The sequence below is a fragment of the Bos indicus x Bos taurus genome, chromosome 11, assembly GCF_003369695.1.
Source record: "Bos indicus x Bos taurus breed Angus x Brahman F1 hybrid chromosome 11, Bos_hybrid_MaternalHap_v2.0, whole genome shotgun sequence".
NCBI classification, from domain to species: domain Eukaryota; kingdom Metazoa; phylum Chordata; class Mammalia; order Artiodactyla; family Bovidae; genus Bos; species Bos indicus x Bos taurus.
Genome location: NC_040086.1, coordinates 93,641,831 through 93,669,283, shown reverse-complemented (window position 1 = coordinate 93,669,283; position 27,453 = coordinate 93,641,831). Strand labels below are relative to the sequence as shown.

General features: G+C 60.6%; 2 protein-coding genes and 1 long non-coding RNA gene across 9 annotated transcripts in view; 2 read left to right on the top strand and 1 right to left on the bottom strand.

Moving 5' to 3' along the window:
* DENND1A (DENN domain containing 1A) overlaps positions 1 to 3,665 on the top strand; it is a 531,115-nt gene extending 527,450 nt beyond the window's left edge. For 3 of the 6 annotated variants that reach the window (XM_027556228.1, XM_027556226.1, XM_027556227.1), the window contains one exon: positions 618 to 3,665. In XM_027556228.1, the coding sequence (XP_027412029.1) occupies positions 618 to 1,805 (1,188 nt within the window). In that variant the 3' untranslated portion in view covers positions 1,806 to 3,665. The remainder of the gene's footprint in view (positions 1 to 617) is intronic. The other 3 variants (XM_027556229.1, XM_027556225.1, XM_027556230.1) reach the window with 2 other exon arrangements.
* On the bottom strand, positions 2,914 to 27,453 carry CRB2 (crumbs cell polarity complex component 2). 2 transcript variants are annotated; one of them, XM_027556222.1, is made up of 13 exons: positions 27,287 to 27,453; positions 19,989 to 20,312; positions 17,484 to 17,679; positions 17,185 to 17,324; positions 16,333 to 16,518; positions 16,037 to 16,150; positions 12,432 to 13,295; positions 11,835 to 12,343; positions 11,102 to 11,267; positions 9,732 to 10,515; positions 8,778 to 8,894; positions 8,029 to 8,146; positions 2,914 to 6,221 (listed from the first exon to the last, which is right to left on the bottom strand). In XM_027556222.1, the coding sequence occupies exons 1-13, from the start codon at positions 27,387 to 27,389 to the stop codon at positions 5,997 to 5,999; spliced, it is 3,846 nt and encodes a 1,281-aa protein (XP_027412023.1). In that variant the 5' UTR covers positions 27,390 to 27,453; the 3' UTR covers positions 2,914 to 5,996. The 2 variants fall into 2 exon arrangements, with proteins under 2 accessions (XP_027412023.1, XP_027412024.1); XM_027556223.1 differs by lacking the exon at positions 16,037 to 16,150.
* LOC113901628 lies at positions 16,904 to 18,366 on the top strand. Its single transcript, XR_003513491.1, has 3 exons — positions 16,904 to 17,017; positions 17,673 to 17,814; positions 18,246 to 18,366. It is a non-coding gene; the product is annotated as an uncharacterized LOC113901628 (long non-coding RNA).

Genomic DNA, 27,453 nt, shown 5'->3' with positions numbered 1-27,453 from the left:
ACAGTCCATGGGGTTTCAAAGAGTTGGACACGACTGAAGCAACTTAGCACACATATCCGATGATTCACACAAGCCCATCTGTAGGGAATTGCTATTTCCAGGCTGCAAATGAGGGAGCTCAGGCCAAGAGAAGGGACATGACACCCAGGTCGTGGCCCAGCAGGTGGCAGAGCTGGACAGAGCCCAGTCCTATTTCATCCCCAGCCAGTGTGCCCTCACCCAGCCCCCGAGCCTCACTTGCCCTCTTGGGCTCAGGGGTGGCTGAAAGTGCCCACACGCTTTGAAAAGTAAAATGGGTCAGGCCAGTAGAGGGTCAGCAGATGGAGTCCTTTTCCTAAAACTAATTAGCAGCGCTGGCTTGAAAAGACAGGGCTTTTTCTGGAGACCCTTTGTGCCACCCTAGTGAGAGAAGCCTGGCCTGGAGTCCAGACAGACCTGGGCTTGCTTTCTACTGCTGATCTGGGCCGAGCCCCCAACTTCCCTGAGCCCCAGAGACCTAGCTGGCCACACTCCCAGGACCACAGCCCCAGTGTCCCCCTGGCGCACAGGAGGGGGTGGGGAGAGCCCATCTGTCCCCGGTCAGCTGCAGTCATTGCCTCCCTCGCTCTCTCCGGCAGAGGCTGGACCTGGGCAGAAGTGACAGGAGCCGTGGGACACCAGGGGCCTTGAAGCTCGCCCACCCGCACAGCAGGCTCTGGAGCCTAGGCCAGGATGACATGGCCATCCCCAGCAAGCCGCCCGCCGCCTGCCCCGAGAAGCCCTCAGCCCTGCTCGGGAACTCCCTGGCCTCACCCTGCAGGCCCCAGAACCAGAATGGCCTCCTGAACCCCAGCGACAAGGAGGAGGTGCCCACACCCACCCTGGGCAGCATCACTATCCCCCGGCCCCAGGGCAGGAAGACCCCAGAGCTGGGCATCGTGCCCCCGCCTCCTACTGCCCGCCCAGCCAAGCTCCAGGCCCCCGGCATCGCCCTTGGCGACTTCTTGGAACAACTGCCGGCTGAGCGGGAAAGGCGGGCTGCCCTCAGCTCAACCCCATTCCCTGGGCTCCTCTCCAGTGCTGCACCCCAAGACCCCACCGAACTGCTCCAGCCACTCAGCCTGGCCCCAGGGGCTGCCGGAAGCAGCAGTGATGCCCTGCTGGCCCTGCTGGACCCACTTAACACAACCTGGTCGGGCAGCTCCCTTCCACCAGGCCCTACAGCCCCAAATGTAGCCACCCCATTTACTCCCCAATTTAGTTTTCCCCCCATGGGGACCCCCACCCCATTTCCACAGCCATCACTCAACCCCTTTGTCCCACCTCTGCCAGCAACACTGCCCACCATGCCCCTGGTCTCTGCACCACCTGGGCCTTTTGGGGCCCCTCCTGCTTCCCTGGGGCCAGCCTTTGCCCCCAGCCTCCTGCTGTCCAATTCTGGCTTCTGTGCCCCACATCGATCTCAGCCCAACCTGTCTGCCCTCTCCATGCCCAACCTCTTTGGCCAAGTGCCCATGGGTACCCACTCCCTGCAGCCTCTGGGTCCCCCAGCAGTCGCCCCCTCGAGGATCCGAACATTGCCCCTGGCCCGCTCAAGTGCCAGGGCCGCCGAGGCCAAGCAAGGGCTGGCCCTGAGGCCTGGAGAACCCCCACTCCTCCCAGCCAGGCCCCCCCAGGGCCTGGAGCCAGCACTGCAGCCCTCTGCTCCACGAGAGGCCAGAGACCCCTTTGAGGATTTGTTACGGAAAACCAAGCAAGATGTGAGCTCGGCCCCAGCCCCCGGCTCCGTGGAGCAGCTCAGGAAGCAATGGGAGACCTTCGAGTGAGCAGCGCTGAGGGTGGGGCGAGCCAAGGCCGGCCGGCCCTGCTTCCCCTGCTGCTGTTTCTACCCAGGTTCTACTGGTGGGAAGGGATGGGAACCCTCTCTGCCGCCCCTCCTCCTTTCCACACTGCCCATCTCTGGAGAATGGCGCCAGTTCCAGCCTGGGAATCGACCCAGCTCCTGGGTGCCTGTCCTGTCCCGACCCTTCCCCTGCCCCCCCTAGTTGGGTTTTGCACTAAAGAGGTCAGCTGGGCCAGCGATTGCCCCAGGCCACATCTTACCCACCTTCCCTCTGGAAACTGCCCACCAGGAGCCCCGCGCGTCCTCAGGATGTCTCCTCCTGAGCCCCATTCTCTTGCCCCAGCTGCAGCCCAGCCCGCACACCCCACCTTGATGGGCACGAGTGTTGGCGGTACACCAGCTCGTCTGCACGAGAGGCACGTGGTTTGGAGTTTGAAGTAAGGAACCCCCCTCCCCTACCCCTCCCCAGCTGGAGGATCTACCTGGCGAGGCATTTCCAAACCCTGTCTAGCAATATGCACACTCTTTCTTTACTGAGTCTTCACCCCAACCCCTCCACCTCCGTTTTTTTGACTTGGTTGGGATCTGGTGGCTGAGGGATCCACGGGATCCCTTGTGGTAACCAAACCAAGCCCCAGCCAGCCCTGCATGAGGGCCGGGAGCACCAGCAACTTTGATTATAGAAGACAAGACGGCAACAGGCAAACCCAAGAGCATTGGGACGGGTCCGGCCGCTGTCCACACTCTCCCTTGGGTCCCCAGAGGTTCTCCTGGTCTCCAGTTATGATCACATGAGGCTCAGACTCTTGTCGAGTGGGTCTCAGGGGGCAGAGCTGAGAAGCAGACACCCAGACCCCCACTGGAAGGCCAAGCTTACCACCACAGAGATGCAAGGGTCCCAGTGCCTGGCTCCTTGGGGCAGGAGGGGGCAGGGCACTAAGCCCCTCTCCAGGCCCCTGGTGAGTGAGCAGGCTTGGCTTCTGGCAGCCTGGAGGCAGGAGGGCTTGGAGTCACCCCCTCCCTGCCCACCTTGTGATTCCTGCCAGCATAGAAGTTCCTGAGGCCAACATCACCAAAGCTGAATTGAAATGTTTTGTTATTATTTCTTTTATCTTTCTTTTCCTTTTTACTTTTATTGATTTGATGGAATCTTGAAATTGACTAGTTTCAATAAACCAAGTTAAAATATGGCCCAACCATTTAAGAAAACAACCATCTGAGACATGCAGGAAATTGTGAACATTTTGACCTGATTTCTCATTTCCTATTTGTGAATGGTCAGACACACAGTCTCAGGGGTGTCTGAGGGGGCAAGGGGGTTTCTAGAGGCCCCTATAACCCCAGGGAGCCTTGTCATCATCTGAGGGACTGGGAGATCACCCCCACCCGTGAGTGAGCGAGGCCCGACCCTGAGGTTTGCTCCAACAGCATGGGGTGTGAAGGGCTGCTGGCCCCACACGAGCACCTTCGTCAGTCCCGGCCCCTGGGGCAAGTCCTCTCTTTCAGTCTCGCAATGTCCTCTGGCCACCGGAAGCAGGGCGCTGTGTCACGCCTGGGCCACACGGGTGCCTCTAGGACACTCAGGTGTTTCAGCAGAGATTGCAGATCCATCCTGGGCAGACCCCCGAGCCCTGTCCTGACGGGGGGCAGAGTCTTAAGGCAAGAGGTGCTCGGTGGCCTCAGGGAAGCCGAGCCCACCCCATGGTCTCCCTGGCTGGGGCCGGTGGCAAGAGCACCATGTTCACAAGAGCACTGCTGTCTCTTCCCTTGCTGGACTGAGTCTGCAAATCCAAGGATGAATTTTGTGTGTGCGTTCAATAAAATCTTCTTGGAGAGAAACTGGTATCCCTGTGTCCTGAGGAAGCTCTGCAGGGAGGGGACTCCACCTCGGGGAACCTTCAGCATCTGCGTTTGTAGAGGTAGAGGCAGGACCCATGTAGTCGTCAGGAAGGCTTTGACCCTGGCCCGCCCCCAAGCCTGTTCCCATTCAGGCCTCTGAGGGATAGGCTGGTCACAGTTGGGCACAGGGCTGCCGGGCCCCACACAGCAGGGCTCCAGGTCACCAATGACGTCAAAGGCACCTTGGCTCCAGGAAAAGTAAAGCTCAAGGGGATACCTGGAACCACCTCTTATTAGCAAGGGCAGAGCCTGGGAAACTGCACCTCTTGGCTGGGTTGGAGAGGATACCTGAACCAAGCACCCAAAGTGGATGTTAAGGGTGTCCCCACCCTTAACTGTCCCCACCCCTCACCCCCACCTGCCCATCATTCTGTCTGTGTCTCCCTCCCTGGTCTGTGCTTGAAAATTACAAGTTCTCAGAACTCTCAAGAACAAGAGCAGGACAAAAAAGAACCACCCAGCTTTTATACACTGGGGTTCCACCCAGAATGTCTTGTCTTAGGAATCTGCAAAAACACAGGTTTGCCAAATCTCTGACTTGATGAACTAATCAAGGCAGCAGCTTGGCTAAGCTCATGGTACCAGATGTTTTCTCCCTGCCTTTCCCAGGAGCCCCAGGGAAAGTTGGTCCCACCTCCTACAGGCTAAGGACCAAGCAAGCCCCTGGAGCCTAGCGTCCAGCCTCAGCCCTCCCACCCCATCCCGTGGCCCCATCACCACATGGCTCCACCTCCCACTGATTCCTGTGCCTCTGGAAGTTGGATGAGACCCCTGCGGGGGCTGGGTAAGGTCACCTACAATCGAGAAGTGGAAAGGGGTCTCCTGGTCTTGGCACAGGGGGCGCTGGCCTGGGAAACAGGAAGGACCAAAGGGCACATCTCCAGGTCAGGGACAAAGGGACTCTGAAGCTCAGAGGCCAGGCCCTCAGACAGATGCCTGTCAGAGATCCTAGTGTGGCGGCATCACCAGGGAAGGGGCCGGAAGCAAAGCGGCCAGCTCTTCCCCTCATCTGTGTCTGTCCACAGGACCAGCCCGGACACAGAGGTGGTGCCAGTGTTTGCTGAGCACCTGCCTCAGGGAACAACCCTGAGGGCTTCCTACGCATCCTCTCCTCAAATCCTCCCAGCGACCGTTAGGGAGGCGACTGGTCTGCAGGTGAAGGAGCAGCCTCGCTGGTGCGGGAGGAACTGGAGAAGCACAAGGTGGGCAGGGAGGGTGGCTCCTCCATCCTCATCGCCCCCTCGGGGAGGCCCCTTCCCCGTGCTCTCCCTCTCCCTTCCAAACACCTAACAGGACGACCCAGGTAGCCCCACAGCAGGCTGGACTGTAACGAATCCCAGAGCCCCATCCTTCCCATAGTCACCCACCATCTTCACAACAGCCCTGTGAGGTAGGCCAGGGCTGCTTTCCGCGTTCTCCGAGCAACAGGCCCGCAGGAGGCAGACTGTGCGGGCCCAGACACTACCCCCCCAACTCCACCCCCGGCTCCTGCCGGTCGGCCCTGCAGTCCACATCCCAGACAGCGCCTGGCTCCAGCGCAGGGGAGTCAAATCTCCCTCCAGGAGCATCTGTTTGGAGAACCGGGAGCTCATACATTAACCTCTGGCTCCTGCCCCCCATCCCGCTGATTTCCAGCTGCCTCCAGGCCTCCGGAGACGGGAGGTGGGAGAAGCTGCCAGAGCTGGGGCTCTGGTCCTTGGGCCAGCCCTGGCCTGGCCTCCAGGAGCACTCGTGGCCCCGGGCTGCCCCTGTCCCAGGACAGAGAAGGTGGTCTCCTCCGCCCAGCTGCTCCTCCGTGGGGCCAGCTGCACCCACTACACGATCACACGCACAAACAAGGACAACATGCCCACGACCCCATCCCTAACACTCACACGGGTATCTGCAGATCAACAGTCCCGGGTACACACACACTTACACACATGTACGTATACACACACACCCCAAAACACATCGTGTGCACCCACAGGTGCTTCTCCCAGCACAGCCGTGCATCTGCCAAGGCGAGACCTGGCGGCTGGACAGTGAATGTCCACAACGTTACAGGCGCCTCTGTTTCCCTGAGCGTGCCCCTTCCCCTCAGCCCAGCACGGGGCAGGGGCAGGGGCTCCTGGCAAAGGGGACACTTGCCCAGCAGGTATCCTGAGCCCCGCAGCAGCTCTCCAAGGCTAAGAAGTGGCCAGCCATTTCCCTGCAGGCTCCCAGAAGTGGCCTCCTTGGGTCTCCAGGTAGAAATCGAGGCCCTCACAGGGGCTGGAGCTGCAGCCAGGTGGGCCTAGATGAGTCTCTCCTCGGGCGGCACCTTGAGGACGCTGTCCATCTCCAGCCGGGCTCCGGCCACCTCCTGCTGGCTCGGACTGTAGGTGCCCTCTGACTGGCGGCGCTTTCTGGCCGCCAGGATCCCTGAGAGGAGGCCCAAGAGGAGGAGGAGGAGGCAGGCGCAGGCCGCGGGCACTGCTACCTCCAGCAGCGGGAACGGCAGCGGCAGTGGTAGGCCTTTCTGCAAGAGACGCAGTAAGAGGCCTGAGACAGTGGAGCTGGGGAGACCCCACCCCAACCCCAGGCCCTGCAGAGGAGAGGAAAAAAGCATCATGGGGCGGAAGCTTCCCTGAGAGCGAGTGAGAGAACTGGCCCCAGGGGTATGCGAGCAAAGGAGCCACCTATCATAGCCACTGCAAGGGGATTCCTGTACAACCAAGGACTTCCAGTAGAAGAGAAACACATTTACTGAATGCCTAGTAGGAGCTCAACCCCAAGCGTGGGGTTTCACGTAAACCTCACAGTGATCTGATGAAGTGAGAGCGAGGCCGCCCCTGAGGACAGGAATCTTTGGTTTATTTTGTCCACCCATGTATCCCCAAAACACTGAGAGGACAGCCTGCTCAGTAGACACTCGGTAAGTATGAGAGGAGAACATGGAGGCTCTGCCCAGATTCCCCCAGACACACGACTAGGGGCTGATGAACCAGGACTGGCACTGCCCTCTGTCCACCCCCAACACCATGCCATGCCATGCCCAGCTCACACTACCATCCTGCAGTCTCGAATTCCAGCCAAAGGTCCTTCCTTCAGCTGGCCAAGGTGGGCCTCAGCGCCCAGCCCTGCCACCCCACCTCTCTCAAGAGACACCCAAACAAGTGATGGGACTTGATCCTTCCCAACCCCAAAGGGCGCTCTGGTTTTTTGAAGGTCTGCAGAGACCATGCCTAAGCCCCAAGTGGGAGGCATCTCAGGGCCAGGGGGCCCATGCAGGGCATGAGGTGGAGCAGGCTGACCTGGTTGATGGTGAGCTCAGAGTCCCCCAGCCGGCCCCCACCCCCAGGAGATACACAGACCAGGCTGTGGGGGGCCCAGACAGACACCTGGATGCCCCATCAAAAGATTCTACAGACCTGGAGCTCTAGAGCCCCAGAATCACAGATTTCTGGGGAGGGGGCAGAGGCCCAGGGTCTCAAGATTCATCGGCCCTCCCTCCATCCCATGAGACCTCTCAGCCCACTGCAGCCTGGGTCCCAGTCTCAGCCCCCAGCTCTGAAGAAGGTGCCCAAGGCTGTAGAGAAAAATTCACCCCAGCCCCGAAGCAACCAGGGCAGGCCATCCTCCAGCCTAGGGGAGCTGTAAAGCCATTTCCTCCCTAGAGGGAGGGCGGGAGGGGGAGCCAGAGGCTGTAAAGTTCAACTTGAAAGGAAGCATTTCCCCAGAAGCAGAGGGGATTGGGGTTTATGACCCGGCCCGCCAGAAGCCTGTGGAGATCAAGGCGCCTCCCCAGGCTTCGTGCCCACCCCCCTTGCCAGGCCCACTCTGGCTCACTTCTGCCTGGGCCTGCAGAGTCCGCTCTGCCTCTTGGAGGGGAGGGGGCCAGAGGGAGGTCCATGCTCAGGCTGCCTGCTGGCCCCCATCTATTCCCCCCCTTCCACCGCCCCCTTCAGCTGAGCCTGGCTTCACGGCAGCCAAGCCTTCTCTGGCTTAGAGTCCTGGGCTCCCCAAATCTTCCTACTTTCCAAACCTGGCTCAGAAACCACCAGAGATTACAGGCTCCTATAGCCACCAATGTAAATCCCAGAATTCACTGCGGTCCCCAGAGGAATGGTCGGTGGGGGAGGAGGGGGCGGTCCCCAGGCTCCCCCAGAATGAACAGACCTCCTGTGCAGGGGTGTGGAAGGGCCCTGTCTCCTTGGCCTGCTACTCCCCACCCTGTGACAGGCCCAGGAATAGCTCCACAGGCCCTGTACACACGCCCCCCGCCCCCCACAACATCATCTCACAAAGTCCAAAACAGGCCACCCTCCCCGTCGGCCATCACTCACCACCACTTCGCAGAACTGGCCTGAGAACCTGGCATTGCAGACACATTCGTACACCCCATCAGCTGCCCGGCAGGTGCCCCCATTCAAGCAGGGGTTGGCTTCACAGGGGATCTGACATCTGGGAGGCAGGGAAGAGGGCGGGGCTGAGGAAGCTGCTCCCTCCCAGGCTGCCTCTAGCTCCCCCAGCTCCTTTACCTCCTCAAACCCGCCCCACACCCTCCACGCCGCTCACCCGCTGCCCCCAGCACGGTCCCAACCCGGTTGGGCCCTGCCAGGGGGACCTAAGTTGAATACGACCCTCATTATGCAGCAGACCCCTTCACCCCAACACTCGTGACCAAGAACGACCCTCTCACTCCATTGAAAGCACAGGGGAGCCTGTGTAAAGGCGCCTGCCCAGGGATGCTGACTCCGACAGGAGGACCCAGAGCCTCTATTTGCATAGTATCCCCACGTGGTCCTGATGCTGAATGTGGTGCTCTAAGAAACACCACTAGGCAACTACTCTCCAGCAGGTGTCTGGTAACAGAGGATGATGGTCTTGGAAGCCCCAGAAGGAAAGATCTCAGGTGACAGAGGTGGAGTGTCTAGCGCAGTGATGACAGTAAGGGCTGAGTAGGTGAGCAAGATTCCATACCCCACTTCACCCACCCTGGTTGGAGGGGATCCGGACGTCCACTCCCTGCCTTTGGATCTGTACTCTCCACACTCCCCAGCGCACCTCCCAGGCTTACGGAGCCCAGACCCACCTCTGCCCAGCAAAGCTCTCCTGGCAGCTGCAGTTGGCCCCCTGGGGCCCCTCCTCACACTGGCCACCGTTGAGACAGGTGATGTTCAGGCTGCACCCCTCTGGTGGGACAGGCAACCTGAGAGAAAGCAGGGACAGGACAGGACTTGGGACAGGACACAGGGGACCTGGCCCACCCCCACGCCCTGTGGGTCACTCAGGCAACCTGAGCCTTCTGCATCATCATCCAAGGAATTCAGGGCCACCTCCGACAGACCCTGCTGGAAGTCATGGAAGTAGTGTCTGGGGTGGGAGGGGTGGGACACCGGGCTGCCACTCTACTGCTCCAGCCCCACCCCCAACAAGGTGTACCATAGCTAGACCCTGGCAGAACCCTTGGCGGCTCAGAGACCTTGGAGGAGCTGATGAAAGGTAAGGACCCTCCCGGGGTAAGAGCAGGCTCCTGGACATAAAGCCTGACCTTCTTTGCAGGGAGAAGGGGAGTCAGACCTCTGCCAGACACCCTTCCATAAGCTTGGCTCCGAAAGAGCTAGAAGTCATAGCCAAACTGAATATGGGAAGCGGCCAAGACTCCGAGCATCTTTCTCTGCCCCTGTCCCACGGGACTCAGGGAGGGGGGAGATGTCCGTGATGGGCAGCTCTGCAGGAGAGCCTCTTAAGTTTTCTTCCAACACTAGCTCTGGTTCCCCCACCCCCACTCCCAGAGGACAGCTTTGTTTATCTCAACTTTAAATTCACCCGGGTGTCCTGTATTTTATCTGGCAACGCTAGGGGGCTGTTGTTCCCAAGTTACAGATCACAGCGAAGTGGCTCAGAGAAGGGACGGGGCTGGCCGATGGAACCAGCGCTTCCCCAGTCGGGCTTCCAGTGTAGTCTGTCCCATCCACCGCCCCCGGGGGCCTACCCTCAACTCCTCACCCCTCGGACCCAGGCCACCCCGGCCGGCCGAGCGCACCTGCAGCGCGGGCCTGCGAAGCCAGGCGGGCAGCGGCACTCGAAGTGACCGTCTGGGTGTGCGTGGCAGCGGCCGCGGGCGCAGGGCGCCGAGCGACACGGGTCGGCGCGGTCCTCGCAGCGCGGGCCCTCCCAGCCCGGGCCGCAGGCGCAGGCGAAGGCGTCGAAGAGGTCGCGGCAGGCGCCGCCGTGCAGGCAGGGCGAGGGGACACACACGGGAGCGCCGCTGCAGCCGAGGTGCGGGGCGGGCGCTCCGGGCCGGGCCGAGAAGGGCTCGCGGGAGCCGGGGGCCGCGCCGGGCCGCGGGCGCGCCAGGGGTAGCGGGTGGCCGCCGAGCGCCACGCGGCCCAGGCAGCCCGTGAAGTTCTCGGCCAGCAGGACTCGCGCGGCGCCCGGGCCGCGCAGGAAGTCCAGGTCGCCGGCCAGGCCACGCAGCGACACCGGCGTCGCCGCGCCGTCCAGCCAGAGCAGCCAGCGCGAAGCGACGGCCGCGGGCTGCTCCATGGCCAGGCGCACGCGGTGCCAGGCGCCGTCGGCCACACGCGGCCCGGGCGCTGGCAGCACCGCGCGGGGCAAACCGGCGCCGCTGCGCACGCCGGCCGCCAGCGAGCCGTTGCGCACCGCCAGCCACACGGCGGCCGGGCCGTCCTCAGCGCGCAACAGCCCTGCCTCGGGGTCGCGAGTGCGGAAGACCAGCGAGAGGCCGCTGAGAGCGCTGCCCGATGACGCGTTGTGCCCGCTGAATTCCGCCGGGGGTCCCTCGCGGAACGTGGCCTCCGCCACACCTGCGAGGGGAGAGAGCGTCGGAGGACGGCCTCTCGGCCCCCACCCCAACCCAAGCACACCTGGGTGATGTGGGGACCATTCGCCGCCTCCACTCCCCCAACCCCCGCCGTTTGGGCCTGGGGGCACACACACCCACCTAGGATCTAATCCCAGGAAGTGTTCCCCGTACCTCATAGAACTCTCTTACCTCCAGAGAACCAACTCTGGGCAGCCACGCTGCCCCCCAGGTCACAAACCAGGCAGTAACACCCCTTCAGAAAATCCACCCACTCGCTCTTCACTGCAATCCTTTGAACTGTCTTCTTTTTAAAATGCTGAGCATGGGCTTCTCCTGCTGGCTCCCCCATGGCTCCCCCAGAAAGTCCCAAGTTCTTATAAACCTCACAGGCCTTTGCACGTGCTTTGCCCCTTTGCTGATATGTCTCTCCCTCTGCCCAAGGTCTTATTCGCCCTTGAAAACCTAGCAAGTGCTCTCCTCCTCCAGGCTGCAACCATCCTGTCTACTGTCCCTGAGCCCTGAGGCAGGTGACGGATCTAAGCCAGCTTGGGTGTCCAGCATGTGGGCTGCCCAGGGCAGGCACTCACAGACAAAGCCATCAGGGACCTCCTCACAGGTGGCAGGCGGGAGACAGGGATGGCCAGGACACCACAGCTGCTGGGCACACGTGGGCCCAGTGAAGTTGGCAGGGCAGGTGCAGTGGAAGTCATTCCAGGTGACGAGGCAAGTCCCACCATTGAGACAGGGCTCAGGCTGCAGGAGAATCGGGACAGGGACTGGCTCAGGCCTGGGGCTGGCATCTCCCCACCGTAAACATCCCTACAGTGGCTCTTCACTGGGCACCTACTGCAGATACATCACCTCCTCACAAACAGATAGGAAAGTACCTAGCATTCCCATTTTTCAGATGAGGAAACTGAGGCTCAGGAGAACCCAACTGCCTGAGTCACCAAGGCAGTAAACAGAGCAGCCCAAGCTCACACCCAGGCTATTCCAATTCTAGGGCTGGTGCTTTGTTCATGACCCTGGGTGTCTCTGTCCACCAAACAACTCCTGCAGAAAGTCTTGGGCAGCCCTCTGCCCAGGCCAGGGTGTCTGTCTCAGACCACAACTGAGAGGGGAGGTATGGGGACTACCAGAGGGCAAGATCAGCTTGCCAGAAAAGAAATGGAAGCGAACCCTGCTCTGTCTTCAGCCTTGGAACCATGGGCAGACGCCCCACCTCCTGGTGCTACCCTGACCAGTAGAAGGGCATGCTGACTCCCAGAGATGCAGGGAAGATCCTGGAAAAAGGACCCACCCCTTCCTCTTGGCACTCACATTGCATGTGTCCTCAGAGATGCAGCCCATGGTGAGGTTCCAGGACTGCCCGCGGCCGGGCACGCTGGGCAGGCTGGAGTTCCCCAGAAGTGGTGGAAAGAAGGGGAGGTGGAGGTCATTGAGTCGCACGTCCTGCATGCAGCCTCGGAAGGGCCCACCCCAGGGCTCGGCGTCACCGGGGAGGAGCCTGCCGCCCACGTGCACCTGCTGCCCCACACCCCACAGCTGATCAGGCCCGAAGCTGAGTGTCACCAGGTGGCGGAGCCCGTCATCCCAGCGCCCCGGGAGCACCAGAGCAGGACTGCCCAGTGCCTCGGCCCAGATCTGGCCCTCGCTCAGGAACACTGTCAGGCCAGCGGCCGAACCGTTGGTGAGCTGGAGCAGAAGGCCAGCAGGTTCCCGGGTGCGGAGGAGGAAGGACACGGTGAGGTTGGGGCCTGGCGGCTGGTCGAGTAGGAAGGAGGCAGAGCTCAGGGTGCCCCCCAAGCCAAAGGTGGCAGCAGGAACCTCTGCAGGGAGAGAGGGTGCCAGGCGTGAGGCCTGCGGGCCACGGCAGGCACAGCCGCTGCCCTGGGGCCCACCTGGCCTGTGCCTCACCATCAGCACACGTGGGACCTCTGTAGGGCCGGGGGCAGTCACAATGGAAGTGAGTCCACAGGTCCACGCAGACCCCTCCGTGGGCACAAGGCGGAGGTTGGCAGTGCTCCTGGTGCCAGCAGCCCAGGAGGACATTCTCACCAAGGTCCTCGGGCAGCAGGAGATGCCCATCCACCTGCACATCCTGGAGGCAGCCCGCAAAGGCCACGCCGCCCAGCTGGGTGAAGCGGGACCCAGCAGGCGTGGGGGCCGGGGCAGCCGTGGCCATGGGACTGGAGGCCACACAGAGGTGGGCGGGACAGTCTTCATGCCAGAGCCGCAACTCCAGGACCCCCAGGCGGAGCGTCACCTCCACTCGGTGCCAGTGGCCATCATTGAGGGGTGGTTCCAGCAGCCTCAGGACGAGCACATTCTTGCCGTGGCTCCAGAGTGTGGCCTGAAGCCTGGCCTCCACCAGCGCCAGCTCCACGCTGCCTTGAGTGTCAGAGCACGTGGCCAAGGCACCCGCACGTATCGTGGTACGAAACCTCAGGGCAAGACCTAGGGAGCTGCCAGCTGGCACCGAAGCCCGTAAGGGGTTCCCAGCCACCATGGAGAATGTAGTATTCTGGCCACAGAAAGGTCCATGGGTACCAGGTGGGCAGCGGCAGGTGTAACTGTGAACCCCTGACTCGAAGGTAGGGACGCAGGTGGCAGTCGGTGGGCAAGTGTGGCCCTGGCAGCCGGTGAGTGGCACAGAACAATCCAATCCACCCCAGGCCTCGGGGCACCCACAGATGTAGCCTGCCACGGTGTCTTCACAGGTCCCACCATGGAGGCAAGGCTCCGACAGGCATTCGTCCATGTCTTCCTGACACGTTGGGCCTTCGGGAGAGACCAGGCCAAGGCTCAGCACCAAGGCCAGAACCACAGTCTTGACCCAGAGCCTACCTGCCTCTTGGGACAAGGAGCTCAGTATCCATCAACTGAACCCATTCCCAGTTCTCAAAGGACTTCTTGAGGTCCTCAGAAGTCCCCAGAGGCTGGAATCCAGGATGCTCCCTTTGTTCCCACGTCTGGTGAGTCTTCGGGCCCTGTGAGGTCCATCCCCTACACGCTCGCCAGTGCCTGCTTTCCTCCCACCTTGCCTTCCCGGACTCACGAACTCTCTGGGCCACAGTCTAGCGTCCTCTAGTTCACCAGTCTTCAGAACCCCCTCCATCATCCGCCTCTACGAGCAGCCAGAGATCTAACGCATGACCTGGCCCAGCTCCTCTGCTGCGTAATGTCCCATCACTCCCCCCGGCACTCCTGATCCCTCATGGCCTGGGCACTATCAAGCATTCAGATGTCAACCCGCCTTCCTACAGACCTCGAGCTGCCTGTTCCTCCAAGCATTTCCTGGAAGTCCTGCCTCTGGGCTTTCGCTCATACTGCTCCCTCTGCTCGGCATGCCTCATTTTCCTAACCCTGCCTTTCAAACTCCTACTCATCCAGCAAAGCCCAAATTCAAATGGCCAGTCCTCTAGGAGGCCTTCCCTGGCCCTCAACCGCAAGCTACTGTGTCCCTCCCAATTCCTTGCCTACTCCCAGGCACAGTTCCCCAGAACCCTGGATTGAAAATATCTGTTTACACAGTTGAGATCTTCTCCAGGGGCCTGGGTACGTCCTTGGTGCCCAGCAAAGGACATGACATGGCCCTTGTGAACAGAGCAATGAAATGGAATAGGGAGCGGAGGTGGGTGTATGCATCTGTGGCACTGGAGCAGGCCCTGGCTCTAATGCCACCCCCATCCCTCTGCCCTAGGACCCTCGCTCTGGCAGTGGGGTCACCCTCCCTTCCAGGAGCCCCCAGGTCAGGTACTCTGGCCCCAGAATGGATCTAGAAGCCACAGCCCCACCCCTGCTCAGTCACAACCTCCACACAACCACTGAGGCCAGACCTGCCTGCGTAACCCAGCCAGGGGGGACCCAAACTTGGAGAAGCCAGCAGGATTTGAGTCCTGGCCCCAGTCAGCCCACAAACCACCGCCACCTTCCGGGGACGGCCAGCCCCAGCACTCCACCTCCGCCTGCCTGAGGGCCCCACCCTGCCTACCTGCCAGGAGCCACAACACCCGCAGGAAGGTCCCCAGAGCCCGCAGCCCCATTGCATGTCCCCACGGACGGGCTGAGAATGGCGGGCAGGCACCGAGGCTGGGGAGCCGTGCTCCCCGCCTGGCCGGCCGCCTCCTCCTTCAGCACGGACTCTGGAATGCCAGGCACTGGCCTCCCCCACGCCCAGCACAACCCAAAGGGAGGATGGCAAGGAGCCCAGCCCCACAGCCGGGGTTCCCTCTCCCGGGCCCTTACCTCAGAGGGCTGACCTCCCTGTCACCCGTCAGCTGAGCTCAGCGTGGGGAGGAGCTGGGCTTCCGCTGACCCTACTGAACCTGGGGGATGACACACCCACGAGAGAGCCCCTCCGGCTTCCTCTGTAAGGCCGGGGGGTCAGAGCCCGAGCTCAGGGGCCCTGCTGAGGAGAAGCACAGTGCAGAGAGTGCTCTGCAGAGCAGGGCGTGCTGCCGTGGGCCCACTGTGTGCCAGGCACCCACGAGGCCACTGCCTCTGGGGCAGGACTCAGGGAACCCCAGCTCTGGGGCGTGGCGGGGAGGAGATGGGCCTGCAGGGTGCCCAGGGGTGTTGGCCACCCGGGAGTGGGAGGCTGAACCCCAGCATCTGTGTGTGGGTGAGGGTGGAAGGGATGGCAGTTATCGCCCCCTCCTTCCCCTGGGCTGGGGAGCCAGTGCCCAGGAACCGTGCCAGGGAGAGGAGGCCCTGCATTCTGAGCAGGAATGCGGGCGGGCAGGGGGAGGTGCCACAGGCATTCCAGAAGAGCAGGGACGCTCCTCAGGCTCATCAGTGTCCGCAGGGAAGGATGTCTGTGTGTCTGTGTGTCCGCCGTACCCAAGGCAGGGAGAGGCCTCTGCAGACCCAGCTCCCGCCCACCCTTCTCCAGACACTGTCCCTCAGCTTTCCGTAACACGCCCCCCACCCTCCACCCACACACCACCCTGCCGCTTCCACCTCCTCTGTCCCCTTCCCCGCAGGCCCCAGCCTCTGCCCAGCCCTTCGATGTCAGGTGTCTAGAGTTCTCTCTGCCCATCATCCCACACTTCCTCCCGGACAACCTCGGCTGCCTCTGACCCCAACTGCCAGGATGACACTCCTGACCCCCAGTCTCAACCCCCCACCCAGACTCCTTCCCGTGGGTGCTCCACAAACAGACTCAGGGTGGATGACTGAACCCACCATCCTCTCTACCCAGTGCCACCCAGGGCAGAAACTCAGCCCTCATCTCTGACACATCCTCCTCATGCCTGGAATAACCCTCAGGACCTGGAGCATGCCCCTAGTAAGTATTTCTCAACCTCTACTCCAAAACATTTTCCCTCCACTCCCACCCCCTAAGCCCAGGTCGCAGCTCAGCCCTCTCTCCTGTTGCCTGGGCCACTGCCCCTACCTCCTCCCTAATGTCCTTAACCCCATCAACCCAGCCTCCACACATCAGCCAGAAGGGCTCTTCTTGCCCCAGGCCCACCAACTCTGACCTGGCCCTGCCCCAGTGCCCACCCGACCCCGGGCACCTGTGTAGCCGTCTGGACAGTGGCACTGGAAGCCATTGGGCAGGTCCTGGCAGAGGCCTCCACTGAGGCACGGCCGAGAGGCACACTCATCTACATCCTCGCCGCAGTCATCCCCTGCAAGAGGCCCAGTTGTGGTTCCCTCGGCCTCCTTAGAGCCCAGCTGGACTGGAAAGGGCCCATTTTTACGGCTAGGGAGACTGAGACCAGAGAGAAATGCTTGAACCCAACTCCAGCATCCCTCCCCTGCACTTGGACACTACAGACCTGCTTCCCTAGAAGGGGGGCAGGGGGCTCACCCTCAAAGCCCGGAGGGCAGCGGCACACGAAGCCAGCAGCCTGGCGAAAGCTGAAGTCATCTGGGAAAGTGGCCTGGATGCCCCCATAGAGGGTTGGATCCGAGCGCTGCAGGCACTGGCCCCCATGCTGGCAGGGGCCCACCGCACATTCGTCCTCATCCACCTCGCACCGCTCGCCACTGTAGCCTAGGGACACACACATGGGCATCAGGTCACACGGGGCCACCAGGCAGCACTCCTCCACTGCTGCCCAGCCCACCAGGGCCAGGCTGGGACAGCAACTCAGAACACCAATCCAGATACTCTGAGGCAGGGGCACACGGGACAGGAGTGACCGGGACCGCCTTCACCAGCAACATGTGACTAATATCATTACTATTTCTAGTATCACTGAGCACTCTGCTCCTGCAGGGCCCTGTGCCAAGGCTTCGTGGGCTTTACGCATTTACTCTCCTCACAACGGGCTTCCCAGGTGGTTCAGTGGTAAAGAATCCACCTGCCAAGCCAGCCGGAGACCTGGGTTGGATCCGGAGAAAGTTTCCCTGGAGAAGGAAATGGCAACGGACGCCAGTATTCTGATAATCCCACGGACAGAGGAGCCTGGCAGGCTACAGTCTGTGGGATCGCAAAGAGTCTGACAGGACTGCGCGAGCAGGCAGCAGCAGCGGCTCCCAACAGCCCAGGGGTAAGTGCTATGATCAGCCCTGCTTCGCAGATCGGGGAAGCTGCAGAGAAGCTGCAGTCACGTGCGCGCACTCTGCACCAGCGCACACCCGCACTGGCATCCCAGGCCGGGCCGCCGCACCCTGTGCCCCCGCCCCCCTGGGAGCGCGCGCGCGCATGCCCACACACCTGGCCAGCAGAGGCAGCGGAAGCTCCCGAGGCCCTCGAGGCAGGACGCGTTGTTCGCGCAGGGCGCCGACGCGCACTCCAGAACCTCCAGCTCGCAGCGCTCGCCCTCGTAGCCCGTGTCCGCGCAGTCGCACCGGAACCTGAAGGGGGCGCGCGGCCCGAGCTGAGGACGTGCCCGAGCCCCCAGCCCCCTGCCTCCACCGTACCCTGCCTCGCGCCCCTCCCCGTACCCCCGCGCCGGCACACCGCGCAGCCTCCCCGCCCAGCCTCCCCGCCCGGGGGCACGGCCTCCCGCTCACCCGTTGACCAGGTCGCGGCACACGCCCCCGTGTGCGCACGGCTGGCTCTGGCACTCGTCCAGGTCCAGCTGGCAGCTGGCGCCCCCGTAGCCCGGCGCGCACACGCAGCGGTATGAGCCCACGCCGTCCAGGCACGAGCCCCCGTGCAGGCAGGGCGCCGAGGCGCACTCGTCCACCTCCGTCTCGCAGGTCACGCCTGGACAGGGCCCGAGACAGACGGACAGCTGCACGCCCAGAGGGAGAGCGGAAGAAGCCGAGCCAGGCTGACCCCAGACCCACTCCAGACAGTGTGACCAGCAGCGGAATGTCAGGATCCGGAGAGGATCCGTTGGTGCGTCTTTCCAGAGCAGGTGTTTCTTGAGCCAGCAATGGCAGTGAGAGGGAAACAACACAGACCTCCCTGCCCCCTAGAGCTCACCGCAGTCTAGCCCGGGACACGGGGGATTAGTCAATATTACGTAAATGAGGATTGATTTTTCTATTTTGATAAGCGCAACTGTGGGTACGTGCTAGATCCTGTGACGGCGAGAGTCAGGGTCTTAGCCTGGGGAATCGAGAAAGATGAGAAGGCACTGGCTAGACTAAGATAAGGGCTTGTGCGGGTAGTTGGATTCCAGGGAGACTGTTGGTGAAGACAAGGGGAGAGTGGAGAAGGTGGGGCAAGAAAGCGGGTGGTGACAGGCCTTGGGGCCAAGTAACACGATCCGACCTTATCCTAAAAGTTTTAGGCGGCTGACTTATACGGTCTTTTCTACATTTTAGAAGGCTCACTCTGTCGGCTTTTTGTGGAGGGTGTAAGGAGGGACCCCAGCAAGGAGAGGCACTCCCCAGTGAAAGATGCTGGATCAAGGTAACCAGCTCCTTCGGGTTTTCCCTTGTACCGTCTTGCTTTTTTTTTTTTTTTAATTGAAGGATAATTGCTTTACAGAAATGTGTTGGTTTCTGCCAAACTACCGTCTTGCTTTTAAAACTGAAAGTCCTGTGTCCTGGGAACCCTGTCAGTCCTGGACAAAATTAAATCAGTTGGGAGACTCTTGCGGGAGGGGCTGTGTCGATGAAGGGAGATAGAGGAGCTCAGAGGTTGGAAACGAGCTGCCAGAGTTCATCGTGGAGCCCACTTGCCTTCGAACACTCCAGTGGCCCTGCCTCTGCTCCCTCAGTGGGATTGGTCATGGGGGGCCAGGGACCCAGCTGGCTCCAGCTGGAACCTTCCCCCATTCCCGGCTCAGTGAGCACAAAACAGAGCCCCTCCTTCCTGTGACCCAGCCCCACTCCCACCCTCTGTGCCAGGGGGAGCCAGGCCCAGGCCGCCTGGAATCCCAACCTCCCCCGCCTGGCTCAGAGCGGAAGGAGGAGGAAATGAATCACAGCAGATGCTGCCCCCACTCACGTCCACAGCTCACCCAGAAAGCATTACCCAAGGCGTCAGCACCACACATCCGGGCACGCACACACCTGCTGGCGCCCCCCACCCAGACGGTTCCCACAAATGCATTCAGGGAGCCCAGACACCCGTGGATGCTGGCAGAGACAGAGGCCTTTTGCATGACCTCCTCACACGTCCACAACTAATCTGTCCAGACACCTGCACTCTCACGTGATGAGAAAGGTACACAGAACCCACTTCCGAAGTTTCGTTTTCATCTGTGTGCCGAGATGTCTCTCCATGATACAGCTCCTCTCCTGGAGCCAGCCCCCCAGTCTGTATGCCTAACTCTGAGTGACCTCAAACTGCCCTCTGCAGTCAGAGGGAGTCATCTGAATTCAGGAACCCAGAGTGTCCACAGTGCAGGCTCCCAGCTGCCCTAAACCCAGCCTCACCCCCAGACCTGTCCCAGCTGTGCCCTCCTTCCTGATGTGCATGCAGTTGCTCCAGGTTGCTCTCAACTTGGAGCCTGAATGGGACTGGGACGGGGACTTTGGAGGAAGGAACTGTCCCCCTCAAGACAGCAGAGATCCCTGGGGGTACATCTACATTACAGTTTGCGCAAGACCACCAGTGTCTCTGCAGGAGCTGTGGGGGGGCTGCCCACAGGGGTGGGGGTTCTGCATGACAACCTGAACCATACCAGGGGTGTTCATGCTCTCGAAGCATCAGATGAGCCACCAATGACAGGTCTGGAATGAATTGATACTGGAAATACTGTCTAGACGTGTCCTCATTAAAGCCAAAGCAGGCCTATCTGTACTCTAGTCCCAGAGATGCCCGAAGGGTGTCTCCACCCCCAGCATCACCTGAACCCCACAAGGGACTGAAATAACATTGTCCAGTGCCTGTTCTGTGCCAGGCACCGTGCTAGTTCTCACTCACCCACATTCTCATCCAGAGCTGCCAGCTGCCTGAGAAGCATCAGTTCCGCAGCATGACCAAGAGTGGGTACACCCCAGAACTGCCAGGGTGCCTAGAGCGGGTCTCTATGCTAAGGCCAAAGCCAAATTCACGATCTGACCTCTGAGTCGCTGACAGGACCGACATTACACGCCTCCGGGGCAGCTGGGCGTTACCTTCATAGCCGAGCGGGCAGTGGCACTTGTAACGATCCGCCAGGTTGCGGCAGGTGGCCCCATGGTGGCAGGGCCGGGACGCACACTCATCGATGTCCAGCTCACAGTGTGGACCCTGGAATCCCGGCACACAGTAGCAGCGGAAGTCATCGGGCCCTGGGCCCTGGGGCACACACAGAGCGCCGTGGTGGCATGGCTGACTGGCACAGCCCCGGGGCTCCAGGGGCACGCAGCTGTAGCCAGCGTTCTCTGTAGCCTGGCACTTGGTCCCTGGAGCGCATGGGTCTGAGGCGCAGGCACCCGGGGTCTCTGAAGGCACCGTCCCTGCAGAGAAAGGAGACTGGCTGGGCAGGGTGGACAGGGGCTGCTGGGATACCTCTCTCCCCACACTCAGGCCCATCCCCAGATCCCAGAGTTGGTGAGCAGTGGAGGTCGTCGGGACTCAGGAGAGAGGGCCAAGGGGTCTACAGACAAGGTCCCAACAGGCACCCAGATCTGGGAATGGTTTGGGGAGTGTCTCCTCTGTAAAGGAGGACCCAGGCTGCCTGACTCCCCAGGCAGGATTAGTGAGCAGACGCCCCCTGACCCTGTGAGCTCCGTGCTCCAGTGCCCGCACATCCCCACAGCACCCCTTGCAGGCAGGCGCTATTGGGCCCACTTTACAGGAGAGCGGGTCCAGGCTCAAGTGTGAAAGTGAGGTCTCTGGCCTGAGTCCTGGCTCAGCCTTCAACGTCCGTCCGAATGCTCCAGCCCCACCTAGGGAGGGGTCCCTGGCCTCCCACTGCCCACTCCGCCACTCCCACTGGGGGTCTGGTAATTCCATCCCTACGTGAAACTGGAGATGGAGGACTTCAAAGGCCCCTCTCCCCGCTCCACCCTGCTTCCCCTCCCTGAACTTCTCACCGGATCTGCCATCAGTAAATGTGAGCGACCGCACTGGCCGCGGTCACAGGGTAGAGGGCAGGTAGTGAGACATGCTGACCAAACTCCCAGCTCCAGCCACTGGACACGTCTCCACGAGGCAGAGCTCCCTCTGTTAGAGGGTCACCTCCTGATCTGCGGCCCGCCTCCCTCCCGCCCTCCTTTGCTAAGGGCCTGTCAGTGTCAAGCTGGTGTAAGACCGTCTGAGCCACCAGGGAAGCCCAAAGTGAAAGCGACCCCATGGACTGTGGCCTACCAGGCTCCTCCGTCCATGGGATTTTCCAGGCAAGAGTGCTGGAGTGGATTGCCATTTCCTTCTCCAGGGTTATCTTCCCAACCCAGGGATCGAACCGGGGTCTCCCACACTACAGACAGACGCTTTACTGTCTGAGCCACCAGGGAAGCCCCTGTAAGAACTTAGAAGCTGTGAAGGCAGAGAGTCCTGGGTTCAAACCCTAGTTCAAAACAAGCTGTGAGACCTCGGGCAAGTCGTTTCTCCTACTGAGGGATGATAACGTACATGCCTGATAGGATGAGGGCAGATTGCAAGCCTTGGGACGGCAGTCAAGTGCCCACACGTTCAAAGAACTCCGTATGTGATTGGGGAAGGGAGCGGCCCCCAAGAAGGAGGCACACCCCCACCCCCCTCCACCCCCCACCCCCGCACCTGGTGCTCCAAGGTGCCCCACCCCCACCCAGGTTGTCATCCAGACACTAACCAGGCCCCAGCACAGCTTCGAGCCCTGTGCCTCCCCTCCCCTCCCCAGCAAAGACCCCCAGATAAGGCTCGACAGCCTCTCAGGCGTCATCCACATTCCAGCAGGCAGGGCGGTCCACCGGCAGGGAGACAGAGGTACCAGCCAATGATCCAGGGAGAGACCTGCTGTCAGCCCCACCCCCGGCTCCCAAAGCACGTGGTACAACTCAGCCCGGGCTCACTCCCGGAGATTCTCACTAAGAGGGGGTTGGGGCAAGCACCCACCCAGGGCCGGGCCTGTGCCAAGGAGGACAGAGGGTCTGAAACACTGTCCAGCCAAGACGACCTGGAGCGCTGAGGTTCACAGACCCTCTCTGCCCACAGCCCCACTCCCCCAAGCCTGGTTGCATGGGTGAGGACAGGGGGCTTCTGGGCCTCTGGGAGGGGCTTATGGGCAGCTTGTTTTTTTCCCGCCCTGAACCATGATGGCTGGTCAGCCTTGTCCCCCAGGGCTAAACAGTCTGAAGGAGAGGGGAGGATGCTGTGATGGGCATCAGACCAGCTTGTGTGAACAGTGGGGTGTGAGCAGTGCCCACCTTGTGGGTGTTGTGAGGAGCCACTGAGGGGACGTGAGTGAAGCCCTGCTGGGCACCAGTGAGCCTTCAGTGAGAACTCTGGCCATTTTGACCTGGGTCCCTGGACCCAGCGCCCTCAGGAGGATCAGCACAGCACCCGCAGCTCCCACTGTGAGGAACCCTGTCTCCTGGGTCCTGTGCCAGCAGGCCCTTCATTTGATCCCGACAAGGTGTCACTCTTCGTGTGTGTGACCCAAGGGTTCTTGTTGGTGTTGTTGTTTAGTCACTCAGTCGTGCCCGACTCTCGCGACCCCATGGACTGTATCCTGCCAGGCTCCTCTCTCCATGGGATTTCCCAGGCAAGACTACTGGAGTGGGTAACCATTTCCTTCTCCAGGGGATCTTCCCGACCCAGGGATCGAATACCCTACATTGGCAGGAGGATTCTTTACCGCTGAGCCACTAGGAAAGCATGACCATCCTAAGGGATCCCACCCCAATCTGGAGCTTTGCCCCCCGATTCAGAACCCTCTATTTCAGAGCAGACTGGAGAGACAGCGCCTGGGGGGACAGGGAAAGTGCTTTGTCCCCGAAGGAGCAGGTGGCCCCAGGAGACAGAGCCCGGCCCCACTGAGGAAGGAGTTTTCCTGCAGGCAGAGAGGGAGGGAGCCCTCTGTCCCAGGAGGCATGCAGTGGAGCGGCGGTCTGCACCAGAGGGACAGCCATCTCTCTTGTGTAATCTCTGTTTTCACATTTACCTTAGGGGGTAGACAGTGCTACCATTCCTTTTTCACAGTTGAGGAAAGTGACGCTCAGAGATAAGCGACTTCACAGTTTCCCAAGAGGGCCTGGAATCCAAACCCAGGTCTCACTGCTCCAGAGCCTCCACCCTGGGGGGTTCCAGCATCACCCCAGGGCCTGTATTAAGAATACAGATGCTAGGGCCCCACTCCAGACCCAGAGATGCAGAACTGTTGGGTTCCGGGGCCCAAGAATCTTCACTGCAGCATGCTCCCTGGGGAGTTCTTTGCACACTGAGGCTTGGGAACGAGCACTGACCTTAGGCTCTCTGCCTTCAGGGAGCCAGCCCAGGAGGCCAGGCTCGCCCAGGGCTGAGCGGAGGAGAGGTGAGGATGGCGGGTCAGAGGCGGGGCCTTCCTGGTCTGGCTGGAGGGGCGTGGCCTGTTGCCAGGGTGACGAGGGGCCTGTGCTTATCTTTACAAATCCTTCCTGACCTCTCAGGCTGCCTGGGACGACCTGGCCAGGGAGGGATTAACGGACACTCGCCCCTCCCCTCGGACCTGCTGCCCTGCCCTGGAAGGCCCAGAACCCACCTCCCGGAAAGGAATCTTCTTCGCGCAAAGGACAGGATTATAGTAACAGGAACCGTTCGTGAGTGCATGTGTAGCTCTGCTACGTGTCTTACATCTATTATCACATTATTGAGTTTGAGTTAAACTGGAAAGGATGGGGGCCATTAAGAAAACTTCTGTTTAACTTGCCCAGGATCACCCCTCGAAAAACTAAGCAGCAGATCATTTCCAGCCTTGTGAGAAGTCCACATCTCCCAGTGCTTCTGAAACTCCCATCCTGCAAACTCTAAATTGCCACCCACGTATTGTCACTTTAGAGCATTCTAGCCCGCCCTCCCCCAGGCACTGAAAGAGACTGGAGACTCAGAAGGTTTGCCTAAGAGTGCAGTTTCCAATATCAGCCTGGGCGGAGAGGGCAGTCTTCCCTGTCCACCCTGAACCCAGCTGCTAGCAATCCCAGGGTGTTCCAGGCCTTGCTGGTGCCTAGTAATGCCTACATTATGTGCACTTGTAACAGGCCTAGTGAGAACTGCCAACTCATGAGAAGTGTTTGCTGAAGGTGGGTTTTGTGAAGCTTCTCATCTTGACAACGCAAAAAAGAGAATATATCTAAGAAGCCACCCAAGATCCCTTAAGACATGCTTCTAGGGAAAAAACTATCCATCTAGCAGCATGAGGCCCCAAGGGCAGGGCTGAAACAGTGCAGCGCAACTGAGACAGAGCATCCGGAAAGGGCTAAAGGACTCTAACAAGGGAGGAGAGTTCGGGACAGTCTTTTACAAGAATGTTTATCTCCTGAGGTTAAAAGGCAGCATTTTGATAATCCCAACAATAGCCGTCATGGATCCACTGCCTGTCCTTTGTCCTCATTGGCAAATCCCAGTGTTTCCAAACCACGATCTCAGAGGGCTGGGGCCATGGAGGCAGGCAGTTTCTGGAAGGAGGGTGAGGCGAAGCAGATGGGTTTCCAGACCTGCCACCCCAACAGGCCACTTTTAACTGTTAGTGGCCTCTGGCTTCTGTCTAAAATTTCCTTTGAAATGGGGTTTCACGCCAAACCTAAGTTACAGAACCACTGCATTTTCTTGCTGAATTCTTGTAGCAGCTCTCAGCATGAGCTGGTTTGCTGCCTTTAGACAGAAGCACAGAGAAGAGAGGTGACTGTCCATAGACTTGTCCCATAGGCGGCTGTGAAATCCTGGCCCTGCCACACATCAGGTGTGATTCTGGGCAAGTTACTGACCCTCTCAGGGTCTCGCTTTCCTCCTATGTAAACTGGGGGTATCAGAGTTGACCTCACAGAGCTGTTGTGAGAATTATATTCCATCATGCTAGTCCAGTAGCTTTCGACTGCAAGGAGATCAAACCAGTCCATCCTAAAGGAAATCAACTGAATATTCACTGGAAGGACTGATGCTAAAGCCAAAGTTCCAATACTTTGGCCACCTGACTCAAAGAGCTGACTCACTGGAAAAGACCCTGATACTGGGAAAGATTGATGGCAAGAAGAGAAGGGGGCAGCAGAGGATGAGATGGTTGGATGGCATCACTGACTCAATGGACATGAAAAATTGAGCAAATTCGGGGAGAAGGACAGAGGAGCCTGGCATGCTGCAGTCCAGGGGGCCACAGAGAGTTGGCCATGACTTAGCAACTGAACAACAAAAATCCAGCAGCACAGTGCCTGCCACATAAAGGCTGGTGTATTATTTATTCAGTATCTTTACATGGGGCAAGCAGTGACTATCCAACAAATCCTGACGTTGGGGTGCTAGCATGTGGCTCCTTCTCCCCGCCTCTGTCTTCCAGGTCCCCTCGCAGCTCGGGCTGGAGGAGGAGCTGGGTTTAAGGGCTGGACTCGCCACCCCTTTGTCAGCCGGGCTCCCCGGGTGAGCAGGCGGCAGGGAGGGAGGGATGTGAGAGCCCGACATGCCCCACTGTGCTCCAAGATGCTTGGTGCTCTCCTAGCAACCAGCCAGGCTTTTGTGGCCGAGCGGGCCCAGACGGAGGGGCCCCGCTCAGGGCCTGGTAGGGGTGGGCGGCAGAGCCAGAGGCCCAGGGCATCCAGAACCCCATCCCCTCTGGAATGGAAATTACTTTTCAAATGACGTCATCTCCTGCCCTTGCCCTCCTGGCAGTCAGACCCTGGGGTCCTGGTCTCCAGAAATATTCATGCCCGTAGCACCCCCACCCAGGCTTTCTGGGGATCCCCAGGGAGGGGGCTCCCTGTGCTGAAATCGAAGGGGGAAAGGCTGGCCCTGGGGATCCCAGCAGGGCTAGGTGGGGGTGAGTGTGTGGATCAGTGTCCGTGCCCTTCTGCAGCGCCCGTCTACTCAGTGTTCACTCTGCCACAAGGTTCACGGGAAGGCACACTAGCGAACGAATGCACACGCGTGTGTGTCACACACAGGTGGGTGTGTGTGCTCAAGTGCATGTGTGCTGGCTCTACATGTGCCTGTGGACACCTGTTCATGTGGTGGTGTGTGCCCTGGTGCACGCTACCTGACTGTGCTGCTGTGGGGGTGGGGGTGCATGTGCACACACACGTGTGGCTTATGTGTGCACATGTGTGTGCAGGTGCGTGTGTGCATGTGTGTGATCTATATGTGTGCACTGTCGGGTTGGGGACAGACACCAGATCCCCAGACCAGGGCTCCGTGCCCCTCGTGCAGAGAGCAGAGAGCAGGCCCCAGCTCCTTTTTGATTTGCCTCAGGGCCCAGCTTATAAGCCCCCATCCCTCCCTTCACCTCAGTTTCCTTGCTGCACACGGTGGGGGCTGGGGGGCCTCATCCTCCCCAAGGACCCGGCAGAGGGGAGCGGAGACAAAGGTTTTGTGAGCTGGGCCCTGTTAGAGGCTGAAGAAGGTCACAGGTAGGGGCCTCGGGGGGGACTCTGAGGAGGTGGGGGCTCCCCCAGTGGCTGGGCTGCAGAGGCCAGGCCACCCTCCTGCGCAAGGCTTCCCAGGCCTGGCCCCGTAGCTATAGTGACCAAGACAAAGCGTCCCCAGACCCCCCAGGAAGAATTCCAGCCCGCGCACACGTGAATCCACTTGGACAAAAGCAAAAACCTCTTGGTGAACAGTCTGGCTTCACAAAGCCCTTTCAGCTTGATCTGGAAATGCCAGGAGTGTGGGGGGCAACAGTACCCAGCCACCCCCCAGGGACCCCAGAGCATCCCCAGCCCTGTCCCTCACACACACACACACACACACACACACACATGAAAGCGAGGCAGGCAGAAACCCTGCGTCTCTTTCCCTCTTCTCCACCGCAATCCACTGAGCTGGGGTCTGCGGCCCCCACCCCACGTCCTTATGTCAAGAGCAGAGATGGTTCATCCCACTCGATAACTTATGCCCCACAACTCACACTGGGATATAGCCCATCACACCCACAGAGCCTCAGACACAACTGCTGGCTCGTGCAGGACAGCTGTCCCACCTCACAACTTAAATGCACCCACAACCCACCGTCCACAACCTGCACACAGCTCACATCAGACTCCCCAGACTCAGGCCTCACAGGCAGAACACCCCAGCCCAACACCCCCCACCCCCCGCCTTACAGGGTACAACAGCCCACCCGTTACCCAGACCACAGGGACCACAGCTGGCCCTTTTCTGGACCCCAGAAAGTCCCCCTGGACGGAATGAGCTCCAGCGCCCCACAGCAGCACACCCTGTGCACCCCACCGTCGGGCCTGGCGCCCACATGGACAGCCCCACAGCCTGGGCTGTCTGCTTTGTGGATAGACCTAGCCCCAGGCCCCCCAAGCCTGGGACCCCAACTCACCAGCCGGTAGAGCGAGGACTGGGGCCCTGTGCAGCAGCAGCAGCAGCAGCAGGAGATGGGCCGAGGGCCTGGGGTCCCGGGTCCCAGGCCAGGCCAGCGCCATGGCAGCACTCTGCTCCACGGCTGTGGGAACAGGCGGCCAGGCTGGCTCCACACCCCCCTCTCCC

What these genes read in the sequence shown, in the direction of transcription:
- CRB2 (XM_027556222.1), bottom strand. Translation starts at nt 27,389, where the DNA reads ATGGCGCTGGCCTGGCCTGGGACCCGGGACCCCAGGCCCTCGGCCCAT. An exon ending in GAGAGCTTTGCTGGGCAGAG is followed by an intron (nt 8,147 to 8,777) that starts GTGGGTCTGGGC and finishes CCTGCCTCCCAG; the next exon opens with ATGTCAGATCCCCTGTGAAG. An exon ending in GCCAGTTCTGCGAAGTGGTG is followed by an intron (nt 6,222 to 8,028) that starts GTGAGTGATGGC and finishes CGTCTCTTGCAG; the next exon opens with AAAGGCCTACCACTGCCGCT.